We start from the raw sequence: 25,865 nt of genomic DNA, 5'->3' as shown, positions 1-25,865 counted from the left end.
AAGAACGCCGGTAATTTCGCCATTTTTCCATTTCGCCGCCGAATTTCTGCGCCCACTGGCGAGAAATGATCTTGAATCAAAGAGATAGGCAGCTTACCTCATTCTAATTCCCCCCCAAAAAAAACTCATATTTTCCGCTGCTCAGCTCTGACTCGGACAACCCTTTCCGTATTCTTGCAAGTTTTTTCCTCCCGAACATTCGGGTCCATTTTTACCTGCTCCCCCTTCTCCGCAGGCCCCTTTCCTCGCCCATGATCTCCCTGATAAGCCGCAGGCTGGCCTCATCTTCCTCCGGTAGACCCGCTTGTGATACACTCATCGCTCTTTGTTTCGAAGACTCCACATCCTCGCTCTTGACACTCCTTTTCCCACCACTTCCCATTGCATTCATCTCGACGCTCGCGTTCGACGCTCGCCGCCGCTGGGTCGGTGTGACGGCAGAGTCTTGCTTGGCCCCTACAATCGAACCTGGCGTGCGGCTCTTCGGGCGACCTTTGCTAGCCGAAGGAGGTTGTGAATTCCTGCCGCCGCCGGTGCTGCTAACTGTGGAGTAGCGGTCGACCGGTCGAGAAGCACGAGAAGAATGACGACGCTCGGATGGTGATACGGGAACAGGCTGGACTTCATGCCTCTGGCGGGTATGCTCTGGAGAAGCAGAGTTGGCCAGGTCTGTGAGAGGAGATGAAGGCTCCACGCCGTTCGCTTGTCCAGATTTAGGCGGAGGCGGTGATTGCCTGATCGTAGAGTGCTGATGTTCTGCCGACACCGCATGCTCCGGGACGCTTTCCGTGGTTGGAAGGGCAATGTCACTTGCAGGCGTAGGCTCGACGGTGGCTTGTTTTGGCGAAGGCTCGACGTGGTCGATACCGTTGGTCATGACCTGGTCGACCGCTTCCTCGATGGTCTCAATGTTTGTCGGATAGCTCTCTGGGACAATATCGGCCACAGGTTGCACTGGGGGTGCGTCTGACATGTGAACATCGTCCACGACCTCCATCGCTCCTTGCGCTTGCGGCTCTGTGCCTTGCTGATGTTGCCCGTTCGGCATGACATCATGGTCGAACAGAGAAACACCACTCGGCAGACTGATGCTCGGTCGAGATTCTTTCTTGGGCTTTTTGATAGTGTCGGCCTCGTCTCCAGCCCCGCTGACGCGCCGCTTCTTGGAGCTCTGGGTCCCTCGAGGGATGGGAGCCTCTTGTGCCTTTATCGGATCGATGTTTCCATGCTCGTCGTGGATGCAGCGGCGCTGAATAGGATGTTAGCTATATTGTATAGCAGAGCGCTCGACGTCCTACTTACTTTGCTCTTGCGACAGTCCAGGCAAGCCTTACTCCGTCCACGTTTGCCGTCCGGAGTCTCTTGTTGGGCTTGCCCATCGAAAGTGGTTGCAAGGGCTGCTGTGAGCTGAGGGTCCACTCTCGGGGAGCCGTTCATATGCATGCCGTTGGCGGAGCTGGGGATAACAACTGCAACCATTTGGGCGCTCTCGCGCCTCTCCCCGAGCTTGCTGGGCGTAGTAGCGTTCGGAGCCGAGACTTCATCCTTGTGCTTACATCTGATCCTGCGCCTCCGGCACGCATCGCATGCTATACGCTTAGGTCCGAGAACAGAAGTCTTGGGGGTGCTGGTGTGCTTGACAGGTTGGCTGGAAGGGCTCCCAGCAACAGTGCCCTCGGCCTCGGCATCCTGCGCCTTCTTTTGCTGTCGTGCAGAGACCCGCTCCGGAAGACGGAAAGCATCGATGAAAGCCTTGCGTTCCATTCTTTTCAATGCGGCCGCGCTGAGCTTCTTCTCTCCACCTGATTCTCCGACTTCCGGGAGGATGGCGTCCGGGTGGGCCCACTGAGGAATATCTTCGTTTCCACGCTTCCAGGCAACCCACATGGCGAAAGTCTTGATAATCTCCAGAGGATCTCCGGCCGTTTTGGGGATAGACTTGGTGACCGCATTTCGCACCTCGGCAGTGATTCCTTCGACGCGGCCTTGGGAAATCATGACCGTTCGGAAAATGTAGCTGACGAGGTCAGGCAGCCCGTCAAGCTCGCTGCGTGAATAGTATCGCGCATTGTAGTTCTCCGGGCCCAAGTCGGAATTGTGTCCAAATTTATTCGGTTCCATCCAGATCGGAGTTTCGCGGGAAAACTGTTTGCCTTCGTAGAAGAGTTGCATGACGGACTGCGGCAGAGGATCGCGGTGAAGGTACTGAAGGACCGTGTACCAGTGTACCTTTTGGAAGTGAGGGTAACGGAACTTCCTAGCCACCTTGGTGTTCTTCTCGATTTCGGCGACACGGATCTGCATGCCATAGTTGAGCCGCGTGAGGAAGTTGCCACCGATGACCAGGCTGTTCTCCGGAGTCCATACGGCGTGGATCCAACCGGACGGGATGAGCATCGTGTCTCCCTCGGACAGATCTACTCGGTAGCACTCCTTCGTTTCGTCTGCGAGAAAAGTCCAGTTCTGCGCCTGAGACAAACACCAGTCTTCGTACTTCTTGAGGTGCTGCTTCTTTGGCGGGATGAAGAAGAAGGTTTTCTTGCCCTTGATGATGTGATAGTATACTGAAGATCCTCCGAAGTCGATATGGAAGTCCGTGTAGCAATCTGCGACGGACATGAGGCAGTAGAATTGCACCTTAGGGAACACGCCGCGAGCTGTCTCCTCTTCCGGCCACACTGCATCCTGGAGATCGAGTTCGCGAACGACCTTCGGCCGCCTGATCAGGCGACCGAGTTTGCTGTGTGAGATTTCGAGGCTGATGACGTTGCGGACAGGCTTCTCGCCCTCTTCTTCGTAATAGTCCGCCCACTTACTCATGTTCCATCTCCTGTCTTCACCTTCTTGGGATTTGACATCTATAACTTCGACTTTTTCCTCGGGACCGTAAAGCTCGGCGACTCGGCGGACAGTCAACCCTTGAGGTATGACCATGTCAAGGGAGTCTTGGCCCTCATTGGCGACTGTCTCGTACTCGACATCTTCGTAGAAATCGTCAGATGGCCCTGCTTGTTGCTGAGAATCAGTTGAGACGTGGGTCGTCGTTGCTTGAGCCCCAGGAAAAGACGGTCGAGTATTCCAACATGCAGGAATCACGATGGGTTCTCTGAAACCGCCGCTCTTTTCGAAATTTTCCGCCGTGACGAGCTCCGGGCGCATCCGTGGGAAAGTCTCCGGCTGGAAGTTAAACGCACCATCCTTGATCAATTGGATGTAGTGATGTTCGTACTCGTCTTCGGAAGTACGGAAAACACCCTCGTTGAGACCGGCATAGTCTACACGAACACCTGCTTGAGCGCGTTTTGACTTCCGAACAAACGTCGTAGGACCGTACTTTGGCCTGCAAGTGCGGCAGAAATACTTATCCACACTGCTCACTTCCTTAGCATTCTTGAACCCCGCGCATGCGAAATGGTACCAATTCTGGCATCCGTTACAACCGATCCACTGGTCCTTCTGTCCGGTAGACGGTCCTCGAGAGAAATGGCAACCGGCACATATCGTAACTTCCTCCTCTGGTGCAGCTGGTTGCAGTTTGCCGGAATTTAGCGCCGGTCTGATCGTCATGGACGTCTCTGCTGGCACGGAAGACGCTCTTCCCAAATCGACCTTGTCCTCCTCTGCACTCGGCGGACTGTACATACCGAAAGAGCTACGTCGCCTGGCGGTTTCGACATCTGAACGTGCCTGTGAAATGTCGTATGTGGCAACACGCGGATGAGCGATTGTAGGCTTGTTCTCCAGAGCGGGGGGCTCCGCGGGTTCACCAGGTAGACTCTGAGGCGATTGCAGCTGATCTGAGCCACCCTCCCTGACGGGAACCAGCATGCCGTCGTTCGCGGCGGCAGCGGCCTTGCTTTTCTTTCCTGCCGTACTCTTCCGAGGGCCTCTCGGCTTGCCTTTCGGCCATCCTTGGTTGCCTTTTCCTTTTTTGTGTTCGACAGGGTCGTCGCGGATAGCGTGAGCGGTTGACGGGTCGTACGTTTCATCAGGCGGTGTGTGCGTCTGCACTGCGGATGAACTTGACGGGCCAAACTTGGCCTCGTTCATTTCTGACCCGTTGAGCAGCGGTTCAGGCCTGGGTGCAGAGAATGAATTTGCGTGAGGGCGGGGCCGGTACTGGTTCTCGGAGAACCCTTGATACTGCGTCTCTCCTGGACGATAAGCTTGCGTGGGCATCTCGTACCAAGCGGACAACCCAGTTTGGCTGTAATGAGCCTGAGGAGCAGCTATAGACCTCCGTGCGCCGCGGCCGTTGTCTATGCTGCCATTCCTCAGGCCCAGGAGGACCTGTGCGATGTCCATTTCATCGTTGTTGGTCGGAAACGAAGGATAAGCCGCTTGCTCCGGGAATAGCGAACGTCCCTGCTCGACACTGTAGGGCGGCTCAACAGCAGGAGCCTGGGTGTGACTGGTGAATGGCCTGGCTGTGGTTTGGTTGTACTGCTCGGACAGCGCGACCTCTGAGCGCGCGCGTTTGGACGGGCGCTCATCGCATCCATAGCCGTGGTCGTAACCATAGGTATAGCCCTGATTGTAGCGGTAGTTGTGACCATCCGAAGCGGCGTGCGAGTGCCGTGAGCTCGAACCAGTGGGGCGGGCAGACGTCCGTGGAGAGGGCTGGGAGTGAGGAAAGGCGGCGGGAGTAGCGAGCAGTGGACTTGGCGCCATGGAGGAGGCAATGTCGGCCAGCGCGTCTATGGGAGAGCCGTGTGAGGATGACCGGCTGCCATGGCCGTTCGTCTGGCGCGACGACTGCGCCGCCCTTTCAGCTTTTACACTGACGCTGGGCACCTTCTCAGAGCTCGCGCGCTTGCCTGTGTGGGCATTGCTGACCGACCAGCCGTAGTTCTGGAGGGCCTCGACAAGGCCGCTGGCACTGCTGTTCGGGAACAATGGACCATCTTTGTATGCGGTGGGGCAGGTAGGCGTAAGAGGCTCGACGAAACGGAGGATCGGAGAGGGCGTGCGCGGCGGTAGCGGGGCATCGGAGACGGGCTGCTTGAAGCTGGAGAGCTTCATTGTGGCGTGGATAGCAGCACGGAGGTGAGAGGGAGAGGGTGAGCGGGTGCGAAAGGACCTCGGAGGTCCGCAAAGAGGAAGACCGCCGGCTAGGGCGCGCCGAGGGCTGCAGTCGGTCGGTCAAGATGCTGGGAGGGCATTCCCGGTATGGTGAGGGAAGCGGTGCGCCCGGCTTGCAGCGATGCGCGGGGGTCGGCGGTGGTGGGAACGTTGGTGGACGAGGGGAGGTCGGCGGAAGTGGTGGTGTAAGAGAGGCAGCGCGGCTTGCGGAGGATTGATGGCACCGCACCGCAGGACGAGCAAAGGCGCATCAACAAGCGCACCAGAAACCCAGGCTCTGCGCCCGCCCGCGGCCGCTGCTCGCAGCGCCGACAGGACTTCACAAGCTCCAAAATCACGTCACACACGCACGCTGCGGGACTTTGCAGGCCTATGTTCTGCCTCCTGCTCGCGCCGTTGTTTGGTCGCAGCTCAGCACGCCGCCGCGGCCGCTGTCGCACACGCCTCCGGCGCCTACGACATCAGTTGTGCTAGCAGAACAGCTCCTATCTACTAGCTAGCTCCCCAAGGCCTGATTTCTCAGCATTGCCCGGCCTCAGCACCCATTGTCCAATCATTCCAGCCAGAGCCGCCGCTGTGCCTCCGTTGTTGCGCCTCCCGTTCCAAGCCGTGCCAGCCGCGAGTGATGGTCCTAGGAGCGCAGCGCGGGGCGCGACTGGCTTGCGGCGGGGCCGCGGTCGTGCTGGAACCTCTGCGATGCTTCGAGACGAGTGTAGGAGCGCGCAAGCAGGCGACCGACGGCGGAGCGGTTTGGCGATTGCAGCGCTCGCGCGAACCTCAAAGAGTGAGGCGACCAAGGGCGCGTGCCCTGCTGTATGTACGTACGTGATGCTCTTAACGCCCCCAACGCGTATCGTGGGTTTTGAATACACCCCCTTGCGATTCCCGATCCGCATCGCGCTCATCGGAGACGAACCGCAACCGGTTTTTTGGAGGTTCAAGATGCGTCTATTCGCGACAGCTCTTGCCTTTTTAGCTGGTCTGCGTGCGATCGCGTCGCACAATCGCACAAGTAGGACTGATGGAGTCGAGGCGGGCTCTCGTGACTGCAGCAACGCGCACGGGGGCGTGGTTACCGCGTGGACGAAAAATTACGTAATCACTTGGCTGCGCTTGGCGTTTGCCGGGCATCGACATATGCGCCAACGCCTCCCCGCCAGAGCCTCCTCCATTCACCACCTCACTCTTCGGAGTCCCACAGTCTCCCACGCATAAACCGCAACTTAATCTACTCCTGCTAGCCAAGCTATGAGTCGGCCCGGAAAGCTTGCCCCAGAAGTCAACCGGTAAGCCGCCTCGCTGCACGGCGTGACGCATTCGGCGCGCCACGAAGCTGTACATGACTTGCCTGCTAACGCGATATCTGCACAGAGCTCTCTTCGTAAAGAACCTGAGGTACGTCTCGCCTCGTCGCCACATCGACCCGACGCCATCGCCGTACTGACCGCGCTCCCAGCTACAACGTATCCCCGGAAGAGCTCTTCGACCTGTTCGGCAAGTTCGGCCCTGTTCGGTATGCAGTCTCTCCCGACCGACGTCACAAGAGTCGCCCGCGCTCCACAACTTCACCGATACTGACATCTGCGTCGTAGCCAAATCCGCCAGGGCATTGCGAACAACACCAAGGGCACCGCATTCGTCGTCTATGAGGACGTGATGGACGCCAAGCAAGCCTGCGACAAGCTCAACGGCTTCAACTTCCAGAACCGCTACCTCGTCGGTATGTCCACCACCGTTTCCCGATTTGCGAGCGCCGCCTAACGCTCGTGACAGTACTATACCACCAGCCCGAGAAGATGTCCAGGTCGAAAGATGACAGCAGCAACCGTGCGTCCGATCTAGAACCCGGCAAGACGAGGAATGGCGTCGAATAGCATGAGGCGAGATCCGCGGGAGAAAACTCCTATGGGAGCCAGGCACCCCAGGCACTGGCTGCCATGGAGCCCGTGGGTCTCACGACGACGAAGAAAACCCGGACGACGACTGTACGCTTCAGCATGGATACCAAGCCGGCGGCGTCGGCTGCCAGCAGCATCACTTCATCTTCTTCTTCATCTTCTTCCACTTCGACTAGCAAGCGGACTTCTGGGGTTTCAACTTCGAGCGGCAACATGCACCAGCAGCGGCCGAAACTTTCCAAGCGGGGTCCAGGTTGGGATTCTGCTCATAAGCTTATTACACGATTCACCTGGTCGGCGTTGAGGGGTTCTCAGGCTCAGGCGGTTCGCGGATGAACAAGCTCTTCCAGTAGCTTTGATACGGGCATTTCCGAACTTGCTTAAATGGGTATTCCCCAGTTCTTTGCAGATTAAGAGCGCTGCTCAGGGTATGCAGCTTTTCCTTCACAGATTGAGTAGGGCAGACAAATCAAGGATTGCCCGACGGTGGCATTGCAAAGTTAAATAATCACGTGCACACGGAAGCATCTCTGGGACCTTCTACTCATGAGCTACAGGAAAGAGGTTTGCACAAATTCTGAGACAGGGTCCTTGCACACAGAGCGGGAGGACCCGTGCAGAAGTGGTTGTCTTGGCTCTTAAGACATGTTTACCCGAATAGGAAATTTGACGACACATCATCTGGCTCGTGTGATATTTTGCGAGCTGAGCCTTGGGCGATCCTTTCTACCGGGATTCACAGTACCCGTATTGCATTTAAGCATCAGACATTAGTCTACTGGCATCTAATTGGGGTCGGCGCAAAGATTAGGCTCTCCAAGCGTCCAGCGCTATACTTCAACGAAATCACTTCCCAGAGCCAACTAATCTTAACAATCATCCGCAATCGTTCAACGCCTCCGGGTGAACCCTCACGTTTGAAATTATCTACAAACGGCAGTCGAGCTGACAGGTATTCATTTAGAATCGACAAGTCCGATACGTACGTTTCCATTTCATTCAAGCCGGTTAAGATAGGATTGCTTGAAGCGGTAGCTCAAGTGGCGCATGTGCATCTGGGCAGGGTCTCATATTGATTTGTCATACATTAAAACGGTCTTGTACCGCGCTAGCGGCTGGAGGCGTTAGATAAAATCGACGACATGCGCTCTAATATTTATGCATTTGCACCCTCAATCACGCAGCACAGATGGTTGCAGAAGATTTGACCTTCGCGGATTCGTCATACTTTACGAGATATGCTACACTCGACTTTCGCGGGAAGTTGAAGTCAATGTCCGGACTTGTACTCATGGGCACAGTAGATACATTTACAGACAGATCGAGAAAAGAAATGCCGTATATTTATCTGCAAGCGCAACAGGGCACGCGCTACAAGACGGTGTACCAGCTAGCCTCTACAAGGGTAATACTTTCCCAGCTACTATTCTACACGTGTCTGACAAAACTAAACCAGACGCAAACAGACGTGCGCATGCGTGAAAGGAGTGGGAAGAAGATCAAAGAAAGTCCAGAGCATAAGTACTTCGAGAAGCTGGCTAAAGGAATAGAAAATCCCAGTGAACAGGGCGCTCCAACATTGGCGAATGCTAGACGCATACTCTGGTGGTAGATGATTCGGGAGCAAGTAAGATAAATAAAGTGGAGGACTAAAGGCGATTACACGTGCTATCGCAGCACATTTCCCAGAACAATCACTACTTCACCACCGTCACGGAATAGGCGCTCGGCGCACAACGATAACAATCTTCTAAGAGCAGAGTGCCGGAGACTAATAATATTGGGACGCGGTCAGAAGCCTACCCAATTCGTGGTGAAGAGAGGAAGGAAACACCCACAGAGGCTACGAGAATGAAACGATTCATACTTTGGTGTCATGTTAATGGATGTTGCAGGACGAACCACAGGTCAGGTGTTAAGAAACTCTAAGAAATCGGAAAGAATACGGCAGATAGCCACAGAATGCCGCACAAGTTTCCGATTCGGCTGGGCGAGAATTAGGATCGAACGGCGAGGCTGAGACAATTGCTCGAGATTCATCTCCGCCAGGATTGGGAAATCCAACGAAAGACTTTAGCCAATCCCTACACTTGAATGCAAGATGATAGCTTCTGTCCTTCCGGTCGCCGCCTGAGCATCCCAAGCCACGGCGAGAGCAGCAGAGTACTGGACAGCTGCAGGATGATATCCTTTACTCTCTTGTCAAAGAACTGACCAAAAATACAACGAGTTTGTTTGCATGAAGCTCTCTTCATTTGGTATGGTAGGTAGACTTGGCAGGCTGACGGACCAAAGGTAGAAGGGAAAAAAAGGCAAAAAACTATGCCTTTCGGCACAGAAACAGGCTCTTCGAGGACCGCCTGTTTTTTCCTCGTTACACCCACCCAGCCGTACCCCACCCTCGCGTGCGGCGGCCAAGTCACAGCTTAAGCAGGGAAGGCGTCTGCGTCGATTCCCCACTCGTTACTGGTATTCTTGGCCGGGCTTATGACGGGAAGCTGACTTGTTTAATATTTATAGTAAACATTACCCTGTCTATGTTTCACTTGACACCGCCCGCTCAAGAAGATATCTGATCACCTTCGCATTCCGTGCCGCCAGGCTTAGCATCCACCGGCTCACTCACCTCACCACCTACCAACATAACACTTCACCCCGTGCTTCGATCGCGACTCGGCCTGCGCATCAAGCTCCAGTCTCACCCGCCGACGGTACCGGTCGTAATCTCCACGGTCGCCTGCACACGCGCGCATCCAAACAAGGCCCAGATGCCCAGAGCAGGAGTCGCGTCATAGTTTGAAAACTTCTTTGCCACCACACTCTTACTACATCAGCACCTACCTCAGCAACCACAGTGACAGCACGCAGGAAGCATGTCTGCCACATTAGATTGACCGGCCATAGTCTCACCGTCACCGCCATCACCGCCGTCACCGCCGTCTTCAGCTTCAGCGAAGAAGAACAGGTTGAGGATTGGCCATCAAGAGCAACAATCCGGAAGCCATGAGAGAATCAACAATCGACGTCGAAGATAACGACGGCTACGAGCGCACCTCACCGCCAGCCAGCACCCAACCGCAGGACGGCGCAGAGAGCTACGACAATACGAAGGAACCTGGCATGAATACCAGCGGATCGCCAAGGCTTGGACCTGCAGCAGGTCTACTTGTGACTGCTGTTACCTAACCTCGACACCGGATAAAATCTGCAGCCGTTAAAACCCCGGGTTGCTCTAAGCTATTGTCTTTACTAGGCCCACGCCACAGGTTGACGAGCGCGAAGCGCAAAGGATTCAGGACAGGCTACAAGCAGCCTTTGACAGAAATCGACAAAGATCAAGCTACGCTCGATAATCTCAAGCCTGATCGACCCGCCGTGCCCTCAGCGAGCACAGTCAAGATTACCCGAGCCTCCGGCGCTGACCCCAATTCCACTGCCAGATACCCAAACGACTGGAACCAGGATGTTTTCCCAACATCCCCAATCGGGAAGTTCTAGCCGATGCATTATTTGGATTAAACTCTTTCTGCAGTCTTTCTCAGACCGCGAACCCCGAGGCAGAAAACGCTGAACAGATGAGGAAGAGCGAGGCTTCTCGTAAGGGATGGGAACCGTAGCCGGCCAAAGAAGAGGTCGAGAAGAAAAGGGCTGAGGAAGCGCGCAAGTCCGAGGCTGCGCTAAAAGGATGGAAAACTCGTCAAGCCCAGCAGGGTGCAGGAGGGCTACCCACTCTTACAAGCATCAAGAAAGCCAGGCCAGGAAAAAAGGGCGGGCCGTGGTCAGACACATCTGACGAAGAATCATCACCTTCAGGTGGTAATGCGAAGAAGAGGAAACTGGAAGGACACGGAGAGGATGAAGGACAGGACGAAGCACAGCACTAGACAGTGCTAAGCCGTGCAGAGCACATCTACGGAATTCTGCTCAGCAAGAAGAATCCTCCGCAGAACAATTCGCTCTCCCTCTTCTTTCAGTCCCTTCCACAAGTGATGCACAAGAACAGTCCTTTGCCTGGGTTCCTCGAGGCTTTCAAGCAAATAAGGAGAATGTCTGAAATCCCTATGCTTGACTTCGAACGCAACTACAGATATCCGTTTTTTTTTCTTTACAAATGACGACATACATGAGTAGTTGAAGCTACCATCCGGACGCAAATGTATTATTATTAATTAGACATTTACGTCCGGACAATCGCTTCAAGTACCCACGATATGTGCCTTTTTCTATCTTTCAACACTTCTTTTTTTTTTTTTACGAATAACGACATATGTGGGTAGTTGAAGCTATCGTCCGGACGCGAATGTTTCATTATTAATTCGACATTTACGTCCGTACGATAGCTTCAACTACCCATAGAATGGGTCAATTTTTTTTTAAAAAAAAGAAATAAACAAGGCTCTGAGTGTGCATGGGTAGATTAGTGAAGTGACGCGGAGTTGAAACTTTATCTATGCCAGCCTAAGCCGCAGCCATCTGACGTGAATGGGAAGTATCACATGTCATAAGCGCGTATGCGCCATAAAAGGAAGCTACGAGGCGTAATGCGAGCTCAAAGATAAAAGCTCATCTGACCTCCGCATCCTCTCTCTCTCTTCTTCTTCCTCAACTTCTCTCTACCCGCCACCTACTTGGATCTTACACTTTCATCTTGGTCCGATCTACCCCGTCAGCTCTCTCGGACATCTACAATTACTCGCTCCTCGAGATTTCCAGGTCCGCGCCTCACTTTGACGACTTTTACACTGCTCCTGTGCAGCTGTCCTTACTGAACCTGCGCCTCACCCTCTACGCCTTGCCTGACACAGCCTCTCTGCTGTTGCCCTCGCCACACCATGGACAGACCGGCTCACCGTCTCCTTGACGGCCAAGATGCCTTTGAAGATGCGGAATATCTGGTGATTCTCGATGAAGTACCAGAAGCGGCGATTCAAACGAATGCACGGTTCAGTAGATCTTCATTTTAGATGGCTATCGATGAAGCCTGGCCACGAAGAATCCAGACATTGGGGGAACTTAACGGAGCCTATAACGCATTCATTGAGAATGGTGAGTCTTTTACAGATATCAGTCCAACTCCTGCTAATGTATCCTATAGTTAGTCCGATTCTAGGTGAGCCACCGAATACTTCTTGGTCCGAGCAACTGCAGACCGAAGTACGACTTCAGCACGACCGCGATCGACAGCAATGAGAACAACAATGGGCTGCAATCCTACTGCAGGCACGAGAGGAATATCATGAAGCTGAAGTTCAGCGGCATACTGAATACCGGCTACGGGCACACGAGGCAGCTCGCCAGCGTCAGGAACAGCGACAGGCACAAGAGGCAGCTCCCAGCTTCAACTCGAAGCACAGCAGCGGGCTGAATCGCAGCTTCGGGCTGAAGAAGCGGCTGCTGCTGAGAAGAAATGTCGGGCTGAAGAAGCGGTTGATGCTGAGTTCGAACGCTTGGCTGCTGAACAGGCCCGCAGTGAAGAGGAGCAACGCCTGACCCAAGAAACAGAGTTCTGACGCAAGCTCCAAGAGCAGCAGAAAAAAAAAATCAAATGCAAGCGAGAAAGCCTGGGAGACACGTCGGGCCAAGGAGGCAGAAGCTCTAGGACGGGCAGAACGAGAGAGAAAGGCTGAGAGAGGCCGAAAGGCATGGGAAACACGATGAGCCAATGAGGCGGCTAGAAAACCAGCCCGGGAAGCTCAAGCTGGAGGTGCTGGAAACAGTGGAGCTGGTGGGCCCTCAACGGCAGAAAACGACGAGAAAGGGAAGCACCGCAAGAGGGACTTCACGCCAGGATCCAATGCGTCAGATGCTGGTAATCCAAGAAAGCAGCGACGTTCGGGCTTCGATGAAAATGAGGAGCATGAGTCAAATGTCCAAGCATCCGCCTATGCGGATGAGGTGCATAGAAGACTGACGTCTCAACAGCACGCTTCTCAATGCCTTCCTCTTGTGAACCACCCGTATAACGTTTCTCTAAGCTTGGTAGAACTTTTTTTTTTCGTTAGGAATTAAAAATTCAACATAAGTGGATATTTGAAGCTAACGTCCGGACGCATTTGTGTAATTCTTAAATTTACATCTACGTCGGGATGTTAGCTTCAACTTTCCACAGTGGAGTATAATCTGGGTCGTGTGGAATGGATTAACACTAAGTATATTTTTAAGAAAAGTGCCTCCACTAAAAAACTAAACATTCGAGGGGAGTTGGAGCGAATGTCCGGACGTATTTGTACATTTTTAATTTCAACATCCGCGTCCGGACAATAGCTTCATCTACCCACGGAAGTATAAATATTTGGTGAAATAGATTTGGGAACGTCAGTGTGTCTTAGAATGGGCCATGCTGTATTTTCTTCGCTTGAACAATGCGGTAGAGTGCTTCTGACATAGCCAGAAGTGATGCCCAGGAATGCGCCAGCCGGAACACCAACGATGGAGCCCACCTTATCTCCAAACTCAACAACTGATCATGCAAGGTTTTGTTGTGCCTCAATGTTGTATCCTTGGCCTGTGAGGCCTAACATATCTAAGGTTCCAACATAGCGGTGATAAATCTTTCAGTTGCTGAGGTGCCGGGACCGAGCCTCTACAGGTTTTGCCCATTTCGAAAACCATTCGCCGTCTTAGTCAGCTACACTGAGGGATCCAACTCCCTTCAGCCGAACTCTACTCCAGACTTGGTTGTACGCTTTAGTGAATTCTTTGGCCCACTCAAAGAAGTCTGCTTCCTCAAAGGCCTTCATAGGCAGTTTCCTCAAGGCAGCGTTAAGAAGGGGGCCGCGATGAATGATGATCCAGCGGTATCTGGAACCTTCCGAAGTGCGGCAAGCCTCATGAGTAGAGCCTTCTCATAGCTCACATGTTGAGGGAACGGCGGGACCTGCGATCCATCGCTGATCATGAGGTACTCGCTGACCAAGGCAGTCATTACTGCTATTCCCTTACCCTGGTTATCTTTTTCGTCGCCTTCTTGACTTATAATATCCCAAAGCAGAGATCTTTGTAGTTGAGGCGAAGAGCTACTGCTTGAGCTGCATATTTCTCCTAAGCAACGGCATTGACGGTGTCTGTGTCAAAGTCGTGTTGTTCTAACCTTTGGTTAAGGTCGTCCATGGCGGCCTCGTCTGTCCTGAGAACCGCATCGATAGTTACCTGCTCTTTCATCGGCCTGAGGATGTCTGCTGCTTTCCTCATGTTGGTGGACATCTCTAAGAAGCCTGGTAGGGGGCTATTCTTCGGGTGGTCCACAAGAGGCAGATATGAGAAGCGTGCTGATGTCCCTTGCTTGCTCTGAGGATGTTGTTGAGGCGTCAGCATTCCATGCACCTTATCCGCATAGGCCTTGACGGTCAAAGTCGATGCTCGGACACTTAAGTAGTTCTCGTTTTTGTCGAGTCCACGGCGTCTTTTTCTCAGACTTTCGTTCTTATTTACTTGTAGCAGAAGTGCGAAGTGAGCTGAAGACCCCAGCTCCCTCTGAGTATGTGGAGCTTCTTTTGTTTTTTTTTTTTTTTAAAAAAAAAACGGCACATATCATGGGTAGCTGAAGCGATTGTCCGGACGCAAGTGTCGAATTAATAATGATACACTCGCATCCGGACGATAGCTTTAAGTACCCCCATATGTCGTTATTCTCTTTTTCTCTTTTTGTAGAAAAAAGTGAATCCGCAAAGCTTAGAAACATTATTTCTTCTACCTTGTATTCGCTTACTTCTGCAGGGGTTTTATCCGTGACCATGTCGTACTGAAGGCAGAATCCGATCAGGAGCACGGTCTTCTGGCCACGTAGTTGGTTGAGCTGCTCTTTGGTCTTCTAGTAGAAATTTAAAATGTCTGGAGAGGGGAGGGCCGCTTTAAAAACATCGATGTCGACGTTCTATGAGATTTGTAAGGTGCTCTCGGCGTCTTCGCTCTGCAGAAGCTCGAGATTTAAGCGGTGGTGCTAGGCGAAGGCTCTTAGTTGGCTCGCTGAGGCTGCAATCTCCCTAATACGTTGTTTCTCGGGGCTTTTAAGCTTTCTCTAGAAACTCGTCTGCTAAAAAGAGGTATCGGTTAACGGATCTAGCGTGATAAGGTTGGGGCTCCGGCTAAAAGCTGGTGCCCGGATCGTGCACGATAAAGGGATTAAGGTATGCAGCGTTAGATAAGATTGGGCCGAGAAAGGGTGGTGGTTGAGTGACGACGCGGGCTCGAGCACGGATGCTCGGGTTGGCTCGGTTTAGTAGAAGGGAAAGAGCCGCTTAAAGCTTGGCTGGAACCCTTAGGGAAGTCGGATCGTTCTGACGTTACCGTTGCTGCCTATAGAGAGGAGGGTAACCGCGGAATGGCGAGTCGATCTGAGGAGTAGGGACGGCGAAGTTAGAAAGCGAAATGAGATTTGGCGCCGGCTGGGAGATCGCGCGGCTCGCTCGCAAGGCGGGCTCTTAGGAAATCTAGCGGGCGATAGTATTGTGCTACGATTGTAGCGTAATAGTGCGCGAGTGATGATGGAGGGGGATAGTCCTATTCAACGCGGTTGGGAGAGGTTGGTCCTCGACGCGTGATGGTGGCGAAAGAAAGTTTCGCGACAAAGGATCGTGTAATCGCAGCTATCAGAGCTGCTGCGGCACGGACTCTGGCTGAGAATGATGAATGGATTGATGGTGGAGGGTCGACTGGGTCGACCCGACAGCTTTAAGGTATGCAGCACCTTTTTGGGGCTTTTCGCGAATCCATAATTCAAGGTTGATTGTCTTGGTCCAATCCTTCCTATCGGCGTTCTAGCAAACATCAGAATCCGTGATCTCAAGCATAGTTGGCAACGTTACCCAGACAGCTTGCTTCTGCTTCACTGCTTCCAAAATTTTGTCTCTTGTCATTGGACCCTTTTCACAAAGGAGTTGCCGAAGATCGCCATCTCCGCCATAGCCAGGCTCCACCTTGATCCGTGGCTCATCCTTGTTCTTTGGAAGAACAGACGTGAAATCAAACGACTCAGCTGGGTCATAGGCTTAGTCGTCTAGGGCATAGGGATGTGCATCAGTGATGCTGTTGGGCCTGCCCTGCTCGGCATCACTGGTGTCTGGGATTTCCCGGACTTGGACGCTTTAGTTCGGCCTTAGTTGGTCACCTTGCGTTCTGAAACACGCGTCGGAGGGTTGCTTTTCTGCTGGGTTTCTGTCGGGATGGGTGGGATGAAAAAGAACATGTTATGGGGAGGTGAAGCTATCGTCCGGACGCATATGTAAAATTATTAATTCGACATCTACATCCGGACGATAGCTTCAACTCCCCACATGTGTCGTTTAAGGATCTTGAAGCTCTGTAGGAGGTCCAGTTCGTATGCCAGTTTGCCGATTTTCTGCTGGATGACGAACGGGCCCATTCTCTTACGGCTAAATTTGCGGTTGGCGTCTGTGCTACCAGCTTTTCTTTGAATGGGATATTGCAGCAGGGCGCCTGTCATTGGATCCAGCGGGTAAATCCTTTCAGTGTTCCAGGCGGTGATCCTGCGTTCCTTGACCGTTTCGATATATGGCTCGTTCTCTGGATGCGTGTGGGACGGGTCTCTGGGGCCATACAGCAACCTTTCGTTTCCGTATGCAGCGAACTGGCTCTTTACTGCCTTGGGCCACTTGTCTGCTGGATCTATCCTCTCAGAATCCATCTTACCGAAGTTTGCCACCTTGTACTCGTAGCCGTCTGGCGCGAAACCTGTGGAGGTTGATATGTTCTGCTGGCTCAGGGCTCCCTCATGCTGTCTTTTGAGCTTCCTGGCATTTGTCAATAATCTGAAGTCTTCAGTCATGAGGTCCATGTCGTACAAACCACAGAAGACGTGTCCGTTGTATGCGCCGAAGACGAAGTCTTCTTTCCGCGCAGCTTTTTGAGAGACCATGACAACCTGATTATTGATTCGCCGGAAACAAGAGCTATAGCATTAGCTCGGAAAACGGCCGGAGCGTCACGCGCTGTGAGTTGGGTTAGTTGTAGGTGTGCGGCACTGTTTAAATGAAGTGACCAGGTTGCAGCTGGATGAGCCTGATCGTGGAGCGCAAGAGAGAGCGAAAAGATACGGTGTCAGGTGAGTGAGGTCCGGAAGTGAGAGGATGAGGCAAAGTGGGCGGAGCGGGAGTCAAGAAGTTACGCTGTAGGGTAGGCGCCGGTAGGTCGTGACTGCCGCCTCGCCTCTCAAAATGCAACGCCTCGCATCGAAAATTCCACAAAGCATGAGCTGCGATTGGCTGCTGCTCATGCACGCGCTCGGTACAAAATTTCCTGCTGTATATCCTCAAGATTCCCGTGGTACTACTTCAGAGTAGCAACATGATGACTGTGCTCAGGAGCTCCAACGTCCGTGATTGCGGTGAGGTAGTTCCCTTTAAAGCTATCAAGTAAGCTCCTCTCACCCTCCCTGGGTCTATCTCGTAAGAAATATTACATCCCACGTACGTGAGTGGAGGCAACTATTCGAATGGAACTGTATGACTTGAAAACAACACAAGTGCATCTGGACGGAGGCTTCAGCTGTTCAGCTAGGTGATAGTAATTATTTTTCGGCGAACGTGTCCGGGAGGGTAGAACTTTGGTGAGCTAGTCTGGCTGGCGTTATTAGTGGTTGGGTCAGCCACTGCACAGAAAAATTTCCGGAAGAACCGTCCAATAAACGCTACCATCTCACATAATCGAACCGCGCCACTATTCTTTATAGCCACATCTCACTTTTTCTAGTGTTAGCTCATTCGCGAGCTGAAATGCGCGTGCACAGCCTCGTATACCGAAGAAAAAAAAAAGGATGGAAGTAGTGTTCCACAAAATTTTCACACCACCAACGCTCGAACCGGAAAAGTGTGATCGTTACGGATGCGAGACGAAGGACGGATCTCTGCCCGTAATCGCTTGCGCATCCGTAGGATTCCGATGTCTAGACCCAGACGCTCAGTCCACACGCACACATGCATTCGCCCCGCCGTGGGAACACGAAGTGAATCTCCCGGCGCGCCCGCGCCTTCAGCCCTACGAGTACGAGAAACAGTCGGCAAAGCGGGGTTTCCGTGCTGATCCGGGGTAACGGGCAACGATGAGCAAGGGCTCAAACTAAAATTTCACCGACTCCAGTAGTGCGAGCCCCGCCGTTGGCGCAGCACCCTCATCGCCTCATTCCTCTTCGAGCCCGGTTCTTGGTTACGGAGAAATGCAAAAAAAAATTTCTTTAGCATTGTCGCATGGTAAGACCTGGCAAGGCTTTGAGGCGCAGGGAAGGGCAGCGAAATTCCGTATCCCACGCCAACGCTCGTGTAACCCCAGCACGCCCAATTTCGCATGCCCCTCAATGCATACCAAAGTAGCTACCGTGACCGTTACTGGCGAAGGCAGGATTCCTTCTTGCCAAGAGATAAGCACCTTAAAAGAAGATGAGATGAAGATCGAGCTCCCCTAACGGGTATCGTGCTTATTCCTGAGAGAGGATCTAGAACTTGTTGCTGGTCCTTAGCATAAAATTGCATATCTCTTTGCTAACGTTTTTCTTTTGTCAATTTTTTCGCCTTCAATTCGGGCAAGTGAAAGGCACGGACAGTGGCCGGCGGCAACACCAACACCAAATTGGCAGCTCCCGCAGAGCATCACCGGAGAAAACGTGCCGTTCCCGCGGATTGCCAGCTGTCGCCCCGTGTGGTGCATGCCCGGGTACTTCCCGTTCCCTAGTGCACTCTGCAGCCCTACCGCAGGCATGCTTGGGGGATGGACTGCACACGTACCCCTCGCTCTCTCCTTTCCGTTTCGTTTCTTGTAGATCGATTGCGTCACTTGAGACATCCTGAAATTCCCGGCAGATCACCTAAAACGGTCTCTTGGGAACGCTTAAATCAATTTTTATCTCTGACGCACCCACCCCTTCTCATTATCTCCGGTTGGGATCTGAGACAAGGCCCTTGGTGGAGCAATCGATAAGTGGGAGGCCCGAACCACGGTAATCCGTGCGATAGGCCCAACGGGACGAGGAAAGTGGAGTGGGGATGCCATTAAATGGTAGGGCGGTCCGTTCTGTGCATTGACAGACCCATCACCGCGCCACGTTTCAAGAAGCCGTGTGACAAGGCAGAACTGTGACATCATCCGTGGCTAAGTGAAGTACAATGATCCTGTCGTAAGTGTTGAATTTGGAATTTCAGAGAGACATCCAGGGGAAGGCTTGCGCTACTCACATAAAGTGTTAAACCTCATTCTGGTCAGACAGATAAGAAGGACCAAGTCCCTTGCGATCCAGTGTGCGGCAGAGTTAAGCCGGCTTTTTTCTTGGTCCGGCATGGCAGTAAACATTGGTGACTTGGTAAAGCTTGTGCAATGGATTCCACCCAAGCCCGGTTGAAGTCTCGTCTCCACCGAGTGGGCACCGGAGTTATCACCCTGACTGTTTTCATTATGCCTGGTCCGAGACCCATCATCCCTCGCCCATGGCCATGAAACGTTCGGCACATGCATAGCGTGCCACGTCACAAGGTCCGCAGTTGACCGGAACAAACCGTTTGACACTTCTCATTCTTTGAATCAGGGGGAAGCTTGGAGCAATAATAGCCCTACTGAAAGTCATTTCTCAACTTGCAGATGCAGATGCAGTTTGTCACGATCATGATTCTCGACTTTATGTCTCACGCATAGCATTGATCTAGCGTCTACAGAGCTGACTAGTGGTGTGCCCTGATATCATCTACCTCCCCACCCTCCACGAAATGTATCTTTTTTTAGTTAAAAAATTGTAAAGCTGCATGTGCATGCCAAAAAGGGAGGAAATTCGTGCACACCGCAGAAAGCATCCGAAATGCATCACAAACCCCGAGAACCTGTCTAGTCATTCGCTGAATGCCCGCCAAAAGCCCAAAGGTTTCTTATTCTTAACCCTCGTCCAGAATTCGCCATCAATCGTGTCTATCTCATCTTACACTGTGTCTTCAGACCCAGCGGTCATACCGGGGTATCAAATTTAGCGACCGCCGTTCATGACATTCCAGTACTGAGGACCGGCCTCCAGGCGCCTCTCAGTGTTCTGGCGGCCGTTGACGAAGTCGGGGTAGTTGAGGGTGAGCTCAACGGCGCCGTTGACGATGTTGTCGGCAGCCTCGACACCGAGCATGAAGGAGTGATCCTGGTTGCCAACCTCGTACTTCCACGAGCCGAAGCGGCCGCGAGACCAGATGTCCTGGGCTTGAAGTCTGGGCAAGATCTGCTTCAACGCGCCGTCACGCTCAAGGCTGGGAGTGGGGTAGCCGTGGTCGAACTTGCGGTGGTAAGTAGAGACGACCTCGTCGGTGGGCTTGAGCATCTCAGTGTTGATGAGACCCTGGATGCAGTCCTTGAGGAGGTTGGCCTCGTCAACGGGCTTCATGCCGGACTGGGAAACCTCCAGCATGATGGACCAGTAAGGACCCTCCTTAGCGTCAGAGCTCTCGGGCTTGTCGCCGTTGGCCAGGTACAGGGTGGGGAGCTTCTTGGAAGCCTCAGGCTGGTTGTAGGGGGAGTAGTTGGAGAAGATGGTGGCACGGTAGAAGGGGCAGTTGTCCTCGGGGAAGTACAGCCAGCACTTGTCACCGATGCGCTCGGGGCGCTCACCACGGATACCAACACCGATGACGTGGGTGCTGGAGTAGTAGAGCTGCTGGGTGATGCCGTACAGCTCCTTGTCGCCCATGGCGGTGGCGAGGTGGTCAAGAGCCATGGTGTTGATGAGCTGGTTGTACTTGACAACGGTGCCATCCTTCAAGGTGACCTTCTTAGCAGCAGCGTCGACCTTGGTGACGGTGGAGTTCTCGCCGAAGCGGGTCTTCTCCTTGGGGAGGGTGTTGGCAACGGCAATCCAGATACCACCAGTACCGTCACGGGCAGGGAAGCGGAAGGTGGCGTTGGGGCCCCAGTTACCGGCAGCCTTCTGGAGGATGACGTTCTTGGTAACGGTCTTGAGGTCGGGGGCAGCGACACGCTCGCCGAGCCACGAGCATTGCATCTGTTGGGCTTGTCAGATCGATCATCGTCCCCTCACGCGGGATCTGCAGCACTGACCTTGGTGGTGGGCACGGCCCAGACCTTGTAGTTGTACGGCCTCATGAAGAGGTCGGCAACGCCAGTACCCATCATGCGGACAATCCACTCGTCGAAGTCCTTGGGCTTGGAGTTGGAAACACGGGCCTCAAGGGCAGCGTCGATCATGCCGTCCATGCACTTGACCTGCTCCTCCTTGGGAAGCATGGAAATGTTGTTCTGGAACGGGTACGGGACCCAGAGGCCCTGGCAGCGGACGTAGGAGATACGCTGGTGGGTGTACCAGTCGGACTCCTTGGGGAGAGCCTCGTCGATGCAGTCATCGAAGTACTTGTAGTGGGAGAAGATAACGTGGCCACCGACATCGTACAGCTGTGAGGGGCGCGTGTCAGCACTGCGGCGGGCCCAATTGCGTGGGAGGGGGACTCACGAAGCCCTCGGGGGTGACATCGGTCGAGGCGAGACCGCCAGGAATGGGGTTGGAGTCGACAATCAGCCAGGAGGGGCCGTTCTGCAGCGAGCATTAGCTGAATTCCTCGATGGCGGGGTAGCCGGCGGCGGCGGGGAATGCTCACGAAGTGGTTGAGACGCTTCGCAGCACCGAGACCCGTGGGGCCAGCGCCAATGACGAGAACGTCGACGTTGCTGTTGCGGACGGTCAGCATGCAGAGGGGAACAGCAGCGGCGAGGCGACGGACATCTCTTCCTTGCTCATGGTGAATCCGGTGGCGCTCTGGAGAATTTCTTGAAAACTCGGGACACGCTTGAGAGTGTTGCGGGCCAAGTTCAGCATGCGAAGGGCTGCGGAGGCGGGTTTATAACGAGTGAGGTGGCAGCAGAAGGCGGTGGAGGGGAGGGCTGTCTGGGGAGAAATACTGGCGTGTATGGAGGCAATTTGATATGGCTAGCGCGCACGGACGCTCCTGGCGTAACTGCAGCACCCGCGGCCCTGCGTCTCAATTCGTGCGTTTCAGGTCCAGAGCACCCTCGCCCCGCCGCCAGAAAAGGGGGATCGACGGGCTTGTTGATTGCAAAGTGTCAACTCGCCCAGCCTGCGCCCGCCGAGCCTTCCACCTGCCAGGGCCCCCCGATACCACGCTGGCGGTCGTGCTTCCGGCCACGCACCGGCTGGGCAGTGCGGGCGGCGCGGGAGGATGTGCGGTGCGATGTGCGCGCGCGACGACCGCCTCTCGCACGCCCCGGCCAAGCCACACGCTCGCCGTGGTCCGCCTGAGCAGCAGCGGCGGCCCACCCGTCCGTATTCTGCTGCCCGCCGATGAAGTAATCGCCAGGGCCGCTGCTATTTCAGGAGGGCGGGTGGGTGCGCCGCCACCACCACGAGAGTTGCGCGTCAGCTCTTCTATCTGGAGGGCGTCCTGCATTCCTGGCAAGAGGCCAGGTTGCAGGCTGTGTCGCACCCGTCCGGAGCTGACGCTCGCACCATGCCCGCCGTGCCCGTGAGCGCTGCGCTGCCCGCGATTCGCCGCCGCGCAGCACGCAAGGCAAGGCCGCCGCAGCACCCCATAAAATTGGCCCTTTGCTGCCCCTGTCGCTGCATCCGGCCGGGCAGTGCGCTAGCTGATCGCTGTTATCTGTCCCGCCGCCGTTTGATGAGGAGTAGCCAGCGCGAAACGCATGCCTGTGCTTACGCGCAATCTGAATCGACGCTCGTCACCGCCCGCCCCAATCGCCGGATAATTCGCAGCTTCATAACCCGCCAACGCCTTTTCTCTCCTGAAGATTCCCGCTCCCTTTCCAACCACCAACACCAAAATCCCTCTCTCACACTCGTTCGACCTTTGTGTAGCATTCCCGTCCTCCCTTGCCGCCGCCCGCCCGCCGAGCGCGATACTCTAGACTGAGGCCCGCCCAGCTGCTTGCGCCGCTCCAAACTCCTCCCACCTCGTCGCTCACCCGCCCGCACCGCACACACCGCACAAATGGCCGACGAGAAGACGAGATCCTCGCAGGACGGCGCTCGCGACAACGCGACGCTGCCCACCGTCAACCCCGATGCCGTCCAGCCTGAGCCCCCGAAGGCCGCCTTCCACCCGGCCGTCTACATTGCGTGAGTGCTCCAGCGCATGGGCAATACTGGCAGAGTTGCTGACAGCTTGCAGCGTCTGGATCTCGCTGAGCTCCAGCGTCATCGTCTTCAACAAGTGGATTCTGGACACAGCTGGCTTCCGTAAGTTCACCCCGCCCGCTCGACCATTTTTCTGGGGCCAGATCGCTGACTTGAGACAATACAGGCTTTCGTACGTGACCCCGACTCTGTGCTCGCTCGCGACCGCCGTTCTGACTGCAATACAGCCATCTTCCTGACCACATGGCACTTGACCTTCGCGACTCTGATGACGCAGTTCCTGGCCCGCTTCACCAATGTCCTGGACTCGAGGAAGAAGGTTCCGATGAACGGCCGCGTCTACCTGCGCGCCATCGTCCCCATTGGTATCTTCTTCAGCTTGTCCTTGATCTGCGGTAACCAGGCCTACCTGTACCTCTCCGTTGCCTTTATTCAGATGCTCAAGGTGGGTCTCGGAGCTCCACTCTGGACAACTCGAATTCTGACCGCCAAAACTAGGCCACGACCCCGGTCGCCGTTCTGATCGCCACCTGGACCCTCGGCGTTGCGCCGCCGAACATGAAGACGCTCGGAAACGTCTCGTTCATCGTCATTGGTGTCATCATCGCCTCGTTCGGCGAGATCAAATTCAACATGGTCGGTTTCATGTACCAGGCCGGTGGCATCGTTTTCGAGGCCGTGCGTCTCGTCATGGTCCAGCGTCTGCTCAGCTCCGCCGAGTTCAAGATGGACCCGCTCGTTTCGCTCTACTACTACGCACCCGCTTGCGCCATCATGAACGGTGTTGTTTGCCTGTTCAGCGAGCTTCCCCGCCTGACCATGGCCGATATTTACAACGTTGGCACTTTCACTCTCCTGGCCAACGCGCTGATTGCTTTCCTGCTGAACGTCTCCGTTGTCTTCCTCGTAAGTTGCCGATCTATCGCATTTGCCCGAAAAAACGGCGCTAACGGACCCACAGATCGGCAAGACCTCTTCCCTTGTTCTCACCCTCTCCGGTGTGCTGAAGGATATCCTGCTCGTCTTCGCCTCCATGATCATCTTCCAGGACCCCGTTTCCGGTCTCCAGGCGTTCGGCTACAGCATTGCTCTCAGCGGTCTTATCTACTACAAGCTCGGTGCGGACAAGCTCAAGGAGTACCTTGGTCAGGGCGGCCGCGCCTGGGCTGAGTACGGCTCCCGCCACCCGGCTCTGCGCAAGCTTATTGTCTTCGGCCTCGTCATCTTCATCGTTTTCGTCCTGCTCGGCGGCCTCGCTCCTCGCTTCGCTCCCGAGTACAACCAGTACGCCAAGGACAAGGTGACGGGCCTCCTGGGTGAGGGCACTGGCACCGTCCCCGTCGCCGCCGCCAACGGCGCTGCTTAAGTTCGATTCGACAGTGTCACGCGCATATTTTGAACGCACCGAGGCACGACCAAACTCACAACTCTCCTTCCCAGAAAATGAGTTCGACGCCCGCGTCTTAACGAAAACATTAGAGACAATCTTTTTTTAATACGCCTTGGAAATACCGTCGGTATTGGCCCAGGAGTTCCTTTCTCTTATCAGGTTCTAGGGATAACAGTTGGGAACGGTCGTACAGGACCAGTGTTATAGATGGGGTTAAGGGCGCAAATTCACATCAAGTCTGCTCACACCAAAATTCGGGCTTGCAAGCCCCGTCCTTGATTCGTCTTCGTCGACTACTGTGTTGGGGTTGGTGTGGAGCTGTTTCTGGGAGACGGCTCGGCAGCTTCCATGACATAAGGGTTTCCTTTTTTTAGCCTCTTTTTTCGCGCAGCCTTTTTCGCTCTTGTATCAGCAACGTAGGAATACGGATGATGGATAAGTGATGCGACAAGTCGCTCACAGACGATAAGTATTTGATCCGGGAGCATTTGGGAATATGGGATGTACTCTAAATCAACAATGCACGAAAAAAATTGTCAAAAGTTGCGGCTCTGCAAATGCACAGGTGCATGAAACAGTTCTGATGGAGACAAGATAGCTTGTGTGCTGCACGCCGAGTCGGAAATCTTGCATGTGTAGTCATGCAAGATGCATGTAAGGCAAAAGCGAGGTGGCGAAAAGGGGGCCATGGGTGGCTCTCAACCAACCAAGCAGCCTACTTCGGCGATGGAAATAGAAGCGGGAGTGTGGTCACCGGTTGCAAGCGACCTAGCCAGCCACACTGTATTGCGCGTTCTTGCAGTAGCTTGATTAGCTACCCGCTGCTTCGTAACGCTAACTGTGTGCATGATGGCCACTGCAACCCCGTATATCTTTCTCGGCTCGCCGCAGGAAGCGGGACAGGTCGATGATGCCAGGGGCGAGGTTTCGTGGAGTGCCCGTTTGCACATGCTCACTTCAGCCTCACTAGCTTGCTTTCGGCGGCTACCTTAACGTTCCTTACTCCTCGATGAAGCTTATTCCTGCGATGGTGGCGCTCGCAGCCTGCCAGCCCGCAACCGACCAACCACCAAGCAGACAAAACTAAGCAAGGCGGAACCCGGGCATAACGGTGATCTTCTACCGTGTCTCATTCCTTGCTGCGCCGGTGTAGTGTGCGCCGAGCCCTGTGGCCATGCTAAACCTCCTTTTCCATAGCGCCTTGCGCGCGCTACTTTCTGCCGGTATCAGCCTCAGAGTCAAGGAGGTCGGCCGTTAACAGCCCCTAGTCCTCGGCACGCAGCGAACGAAATCACTAAAAGAGTAGCTCAGCCGACCGGTTTGAGCTTGGCTCCCAGCTTGGCGGCGACAAGGGCGCTGGGGGCGTTTAGAAAAGAAGGAGGCTACGGTTATTGGGGGC

General features: G+C 54.3%; 6 protein-coding genes across 6 annotated transcripts; 3 read left to right on the top strand and 3 right to left on the bottom strand.

The window, feature by feature from the left end:
- Positions 1–211: 211 nt before the first annotated feature.
- On the bottom strand, positions 212–5,022 carry LTHEOB_1994 (Zinc finger PHD-type protein; the record flags this gene model as incomplete). Its single annotated transcript, XM_035510756.1, has 3 exons — positions 212–1,249; positions 1,303–1,469; positions 1,557–5,022. 3 exons carry the CDS (start codon positions 5,020–5,022, stop codon positions 212–214), a joined length of 4,671 nt encoding a protein of 1,556 aa, XP_035364934.1.
- Positions 5,023–6,330: 1,308 nt separating this feature from the next.
- On the top strand, positions 6,331–6,956 carry LTHEOB_1993 (Pre-mRNA branch site protein p14 protein; the record flags this gene model as incomplete). Its single annotated transcript, XM_035510755.1, has 5 exons — positions 6,331–6,368; positions 6,454–6,477; positions 6,539–6,595; positions 6,675–6,802; positions 6,856–6,956. The coding sequence occupies 5 exons, from the start codon at positions 6,331–6,333 to the stop codon at positions 6,954–6,956; spliced, it is 348 nt and encodes a 115-aa protein (XP_035364933.1).
- Positions 6,957–11,812: 4,856 nt separating this feature from the next.
- Positions 11,813–12,345, top strand: LTHEOB_1992 (Oxidoreductase; the record flags this gene model as incomplete). The annotated part of the gene is made up of 2 exons (XM_035510754.1): positions 11,813–11,922; positions 12,129–12,345. The coding sequence occupies 2 exons, from the start codon at positions 11,813–11,815 to the stop codon at positions 12,343–12,345; spliced, it is 327 nt and encodes a 108-aa protein (XP_035364932.1).
- A 3,876-nt stretch (positions 12,346–16,221) lies between these two features.
- On the bottom strand, positions 16,222–16,854 carry LTHEOB_1991 (BRCT domain-containing protein; the record flags this gene model as incomplete). Its single annotated transcript, XM_035510753.1, has 1 exon — positions 16,222–16,854. The coding sequence occupies one exon, from the start codon at positions 16,852–16,854 to the stop codon at positions 16,222–16,224; it is 633 nt and encodes a 210-aa protein (XP_035364931.1).
- A 3,084-nt stretch (positions 16,855–19,938) lies between these two features.
- LTHEOB_1990 (Udp-galactopyranose mutase protein) lies at positions 19,939–21,783 on the bottom strand (the record flags this gene model as incomplete). The annotated part of the gene is made up of 5 exons (XM_035510752.1): positions 19,939–20,955; positions 21,012–21,362; positions 21,421–21,501; positions 21,566–21,635; positions 21,689–21,783. The coding sequence occupies 5 exons, from the start codon at positions 21,781–21,783 to the stop codon at positions 19,939–19,941; spliced, it is 1,614 nt and encodes a 537-aa protein (XP_035364930.1).
- Positions 21,784–22,930: 1,147 nt separating this feature from the next.
- On the top strand, positions 22,931–24,442 carry LTHEOB_1989 (uncharacterized protein; the record flags this gene model as incomplete). Its single annotated transcript, XM_035510750.1, has 6 exons — positions 22,931–23,058; positions 23,111–23,178; positions 23,243–23,248; positions 23,304–23,521; positions 23,575–23,982; positions 24,038–24,442. 6 exons carry the CDS (start codon positions 22,931–22,933, stop codon positions 24,440–24,442), a joined length of 1,233 nt encoding a protein of 410 aa, XP_035364929.1.
- Between the last annotated feature and the right edge of the window lie 1,423 nt (positions 24,443–25,865).

The sequence above is a fragment of the Lasiodiplodia theobromae genome, assembly GCF_012971845.1.
Source record: "Lasiodiplodia theobromae strain AM2As chromosome Unknown scaffold_5, whole genome shotgun sequence".
NCBI lineage: Eukaryota > Fungi > Ascomycota > Dothideomycetes > Botryosphaeriales > Botryosphaeriaceae > Lasiodiplodia > Lasiodiplodia theobromae.
The sequence above is the reverse complement of the archived record's forward strand: the minus strand, read 5'-3'. Positions and strand labels throughout refer to the sequence as shown.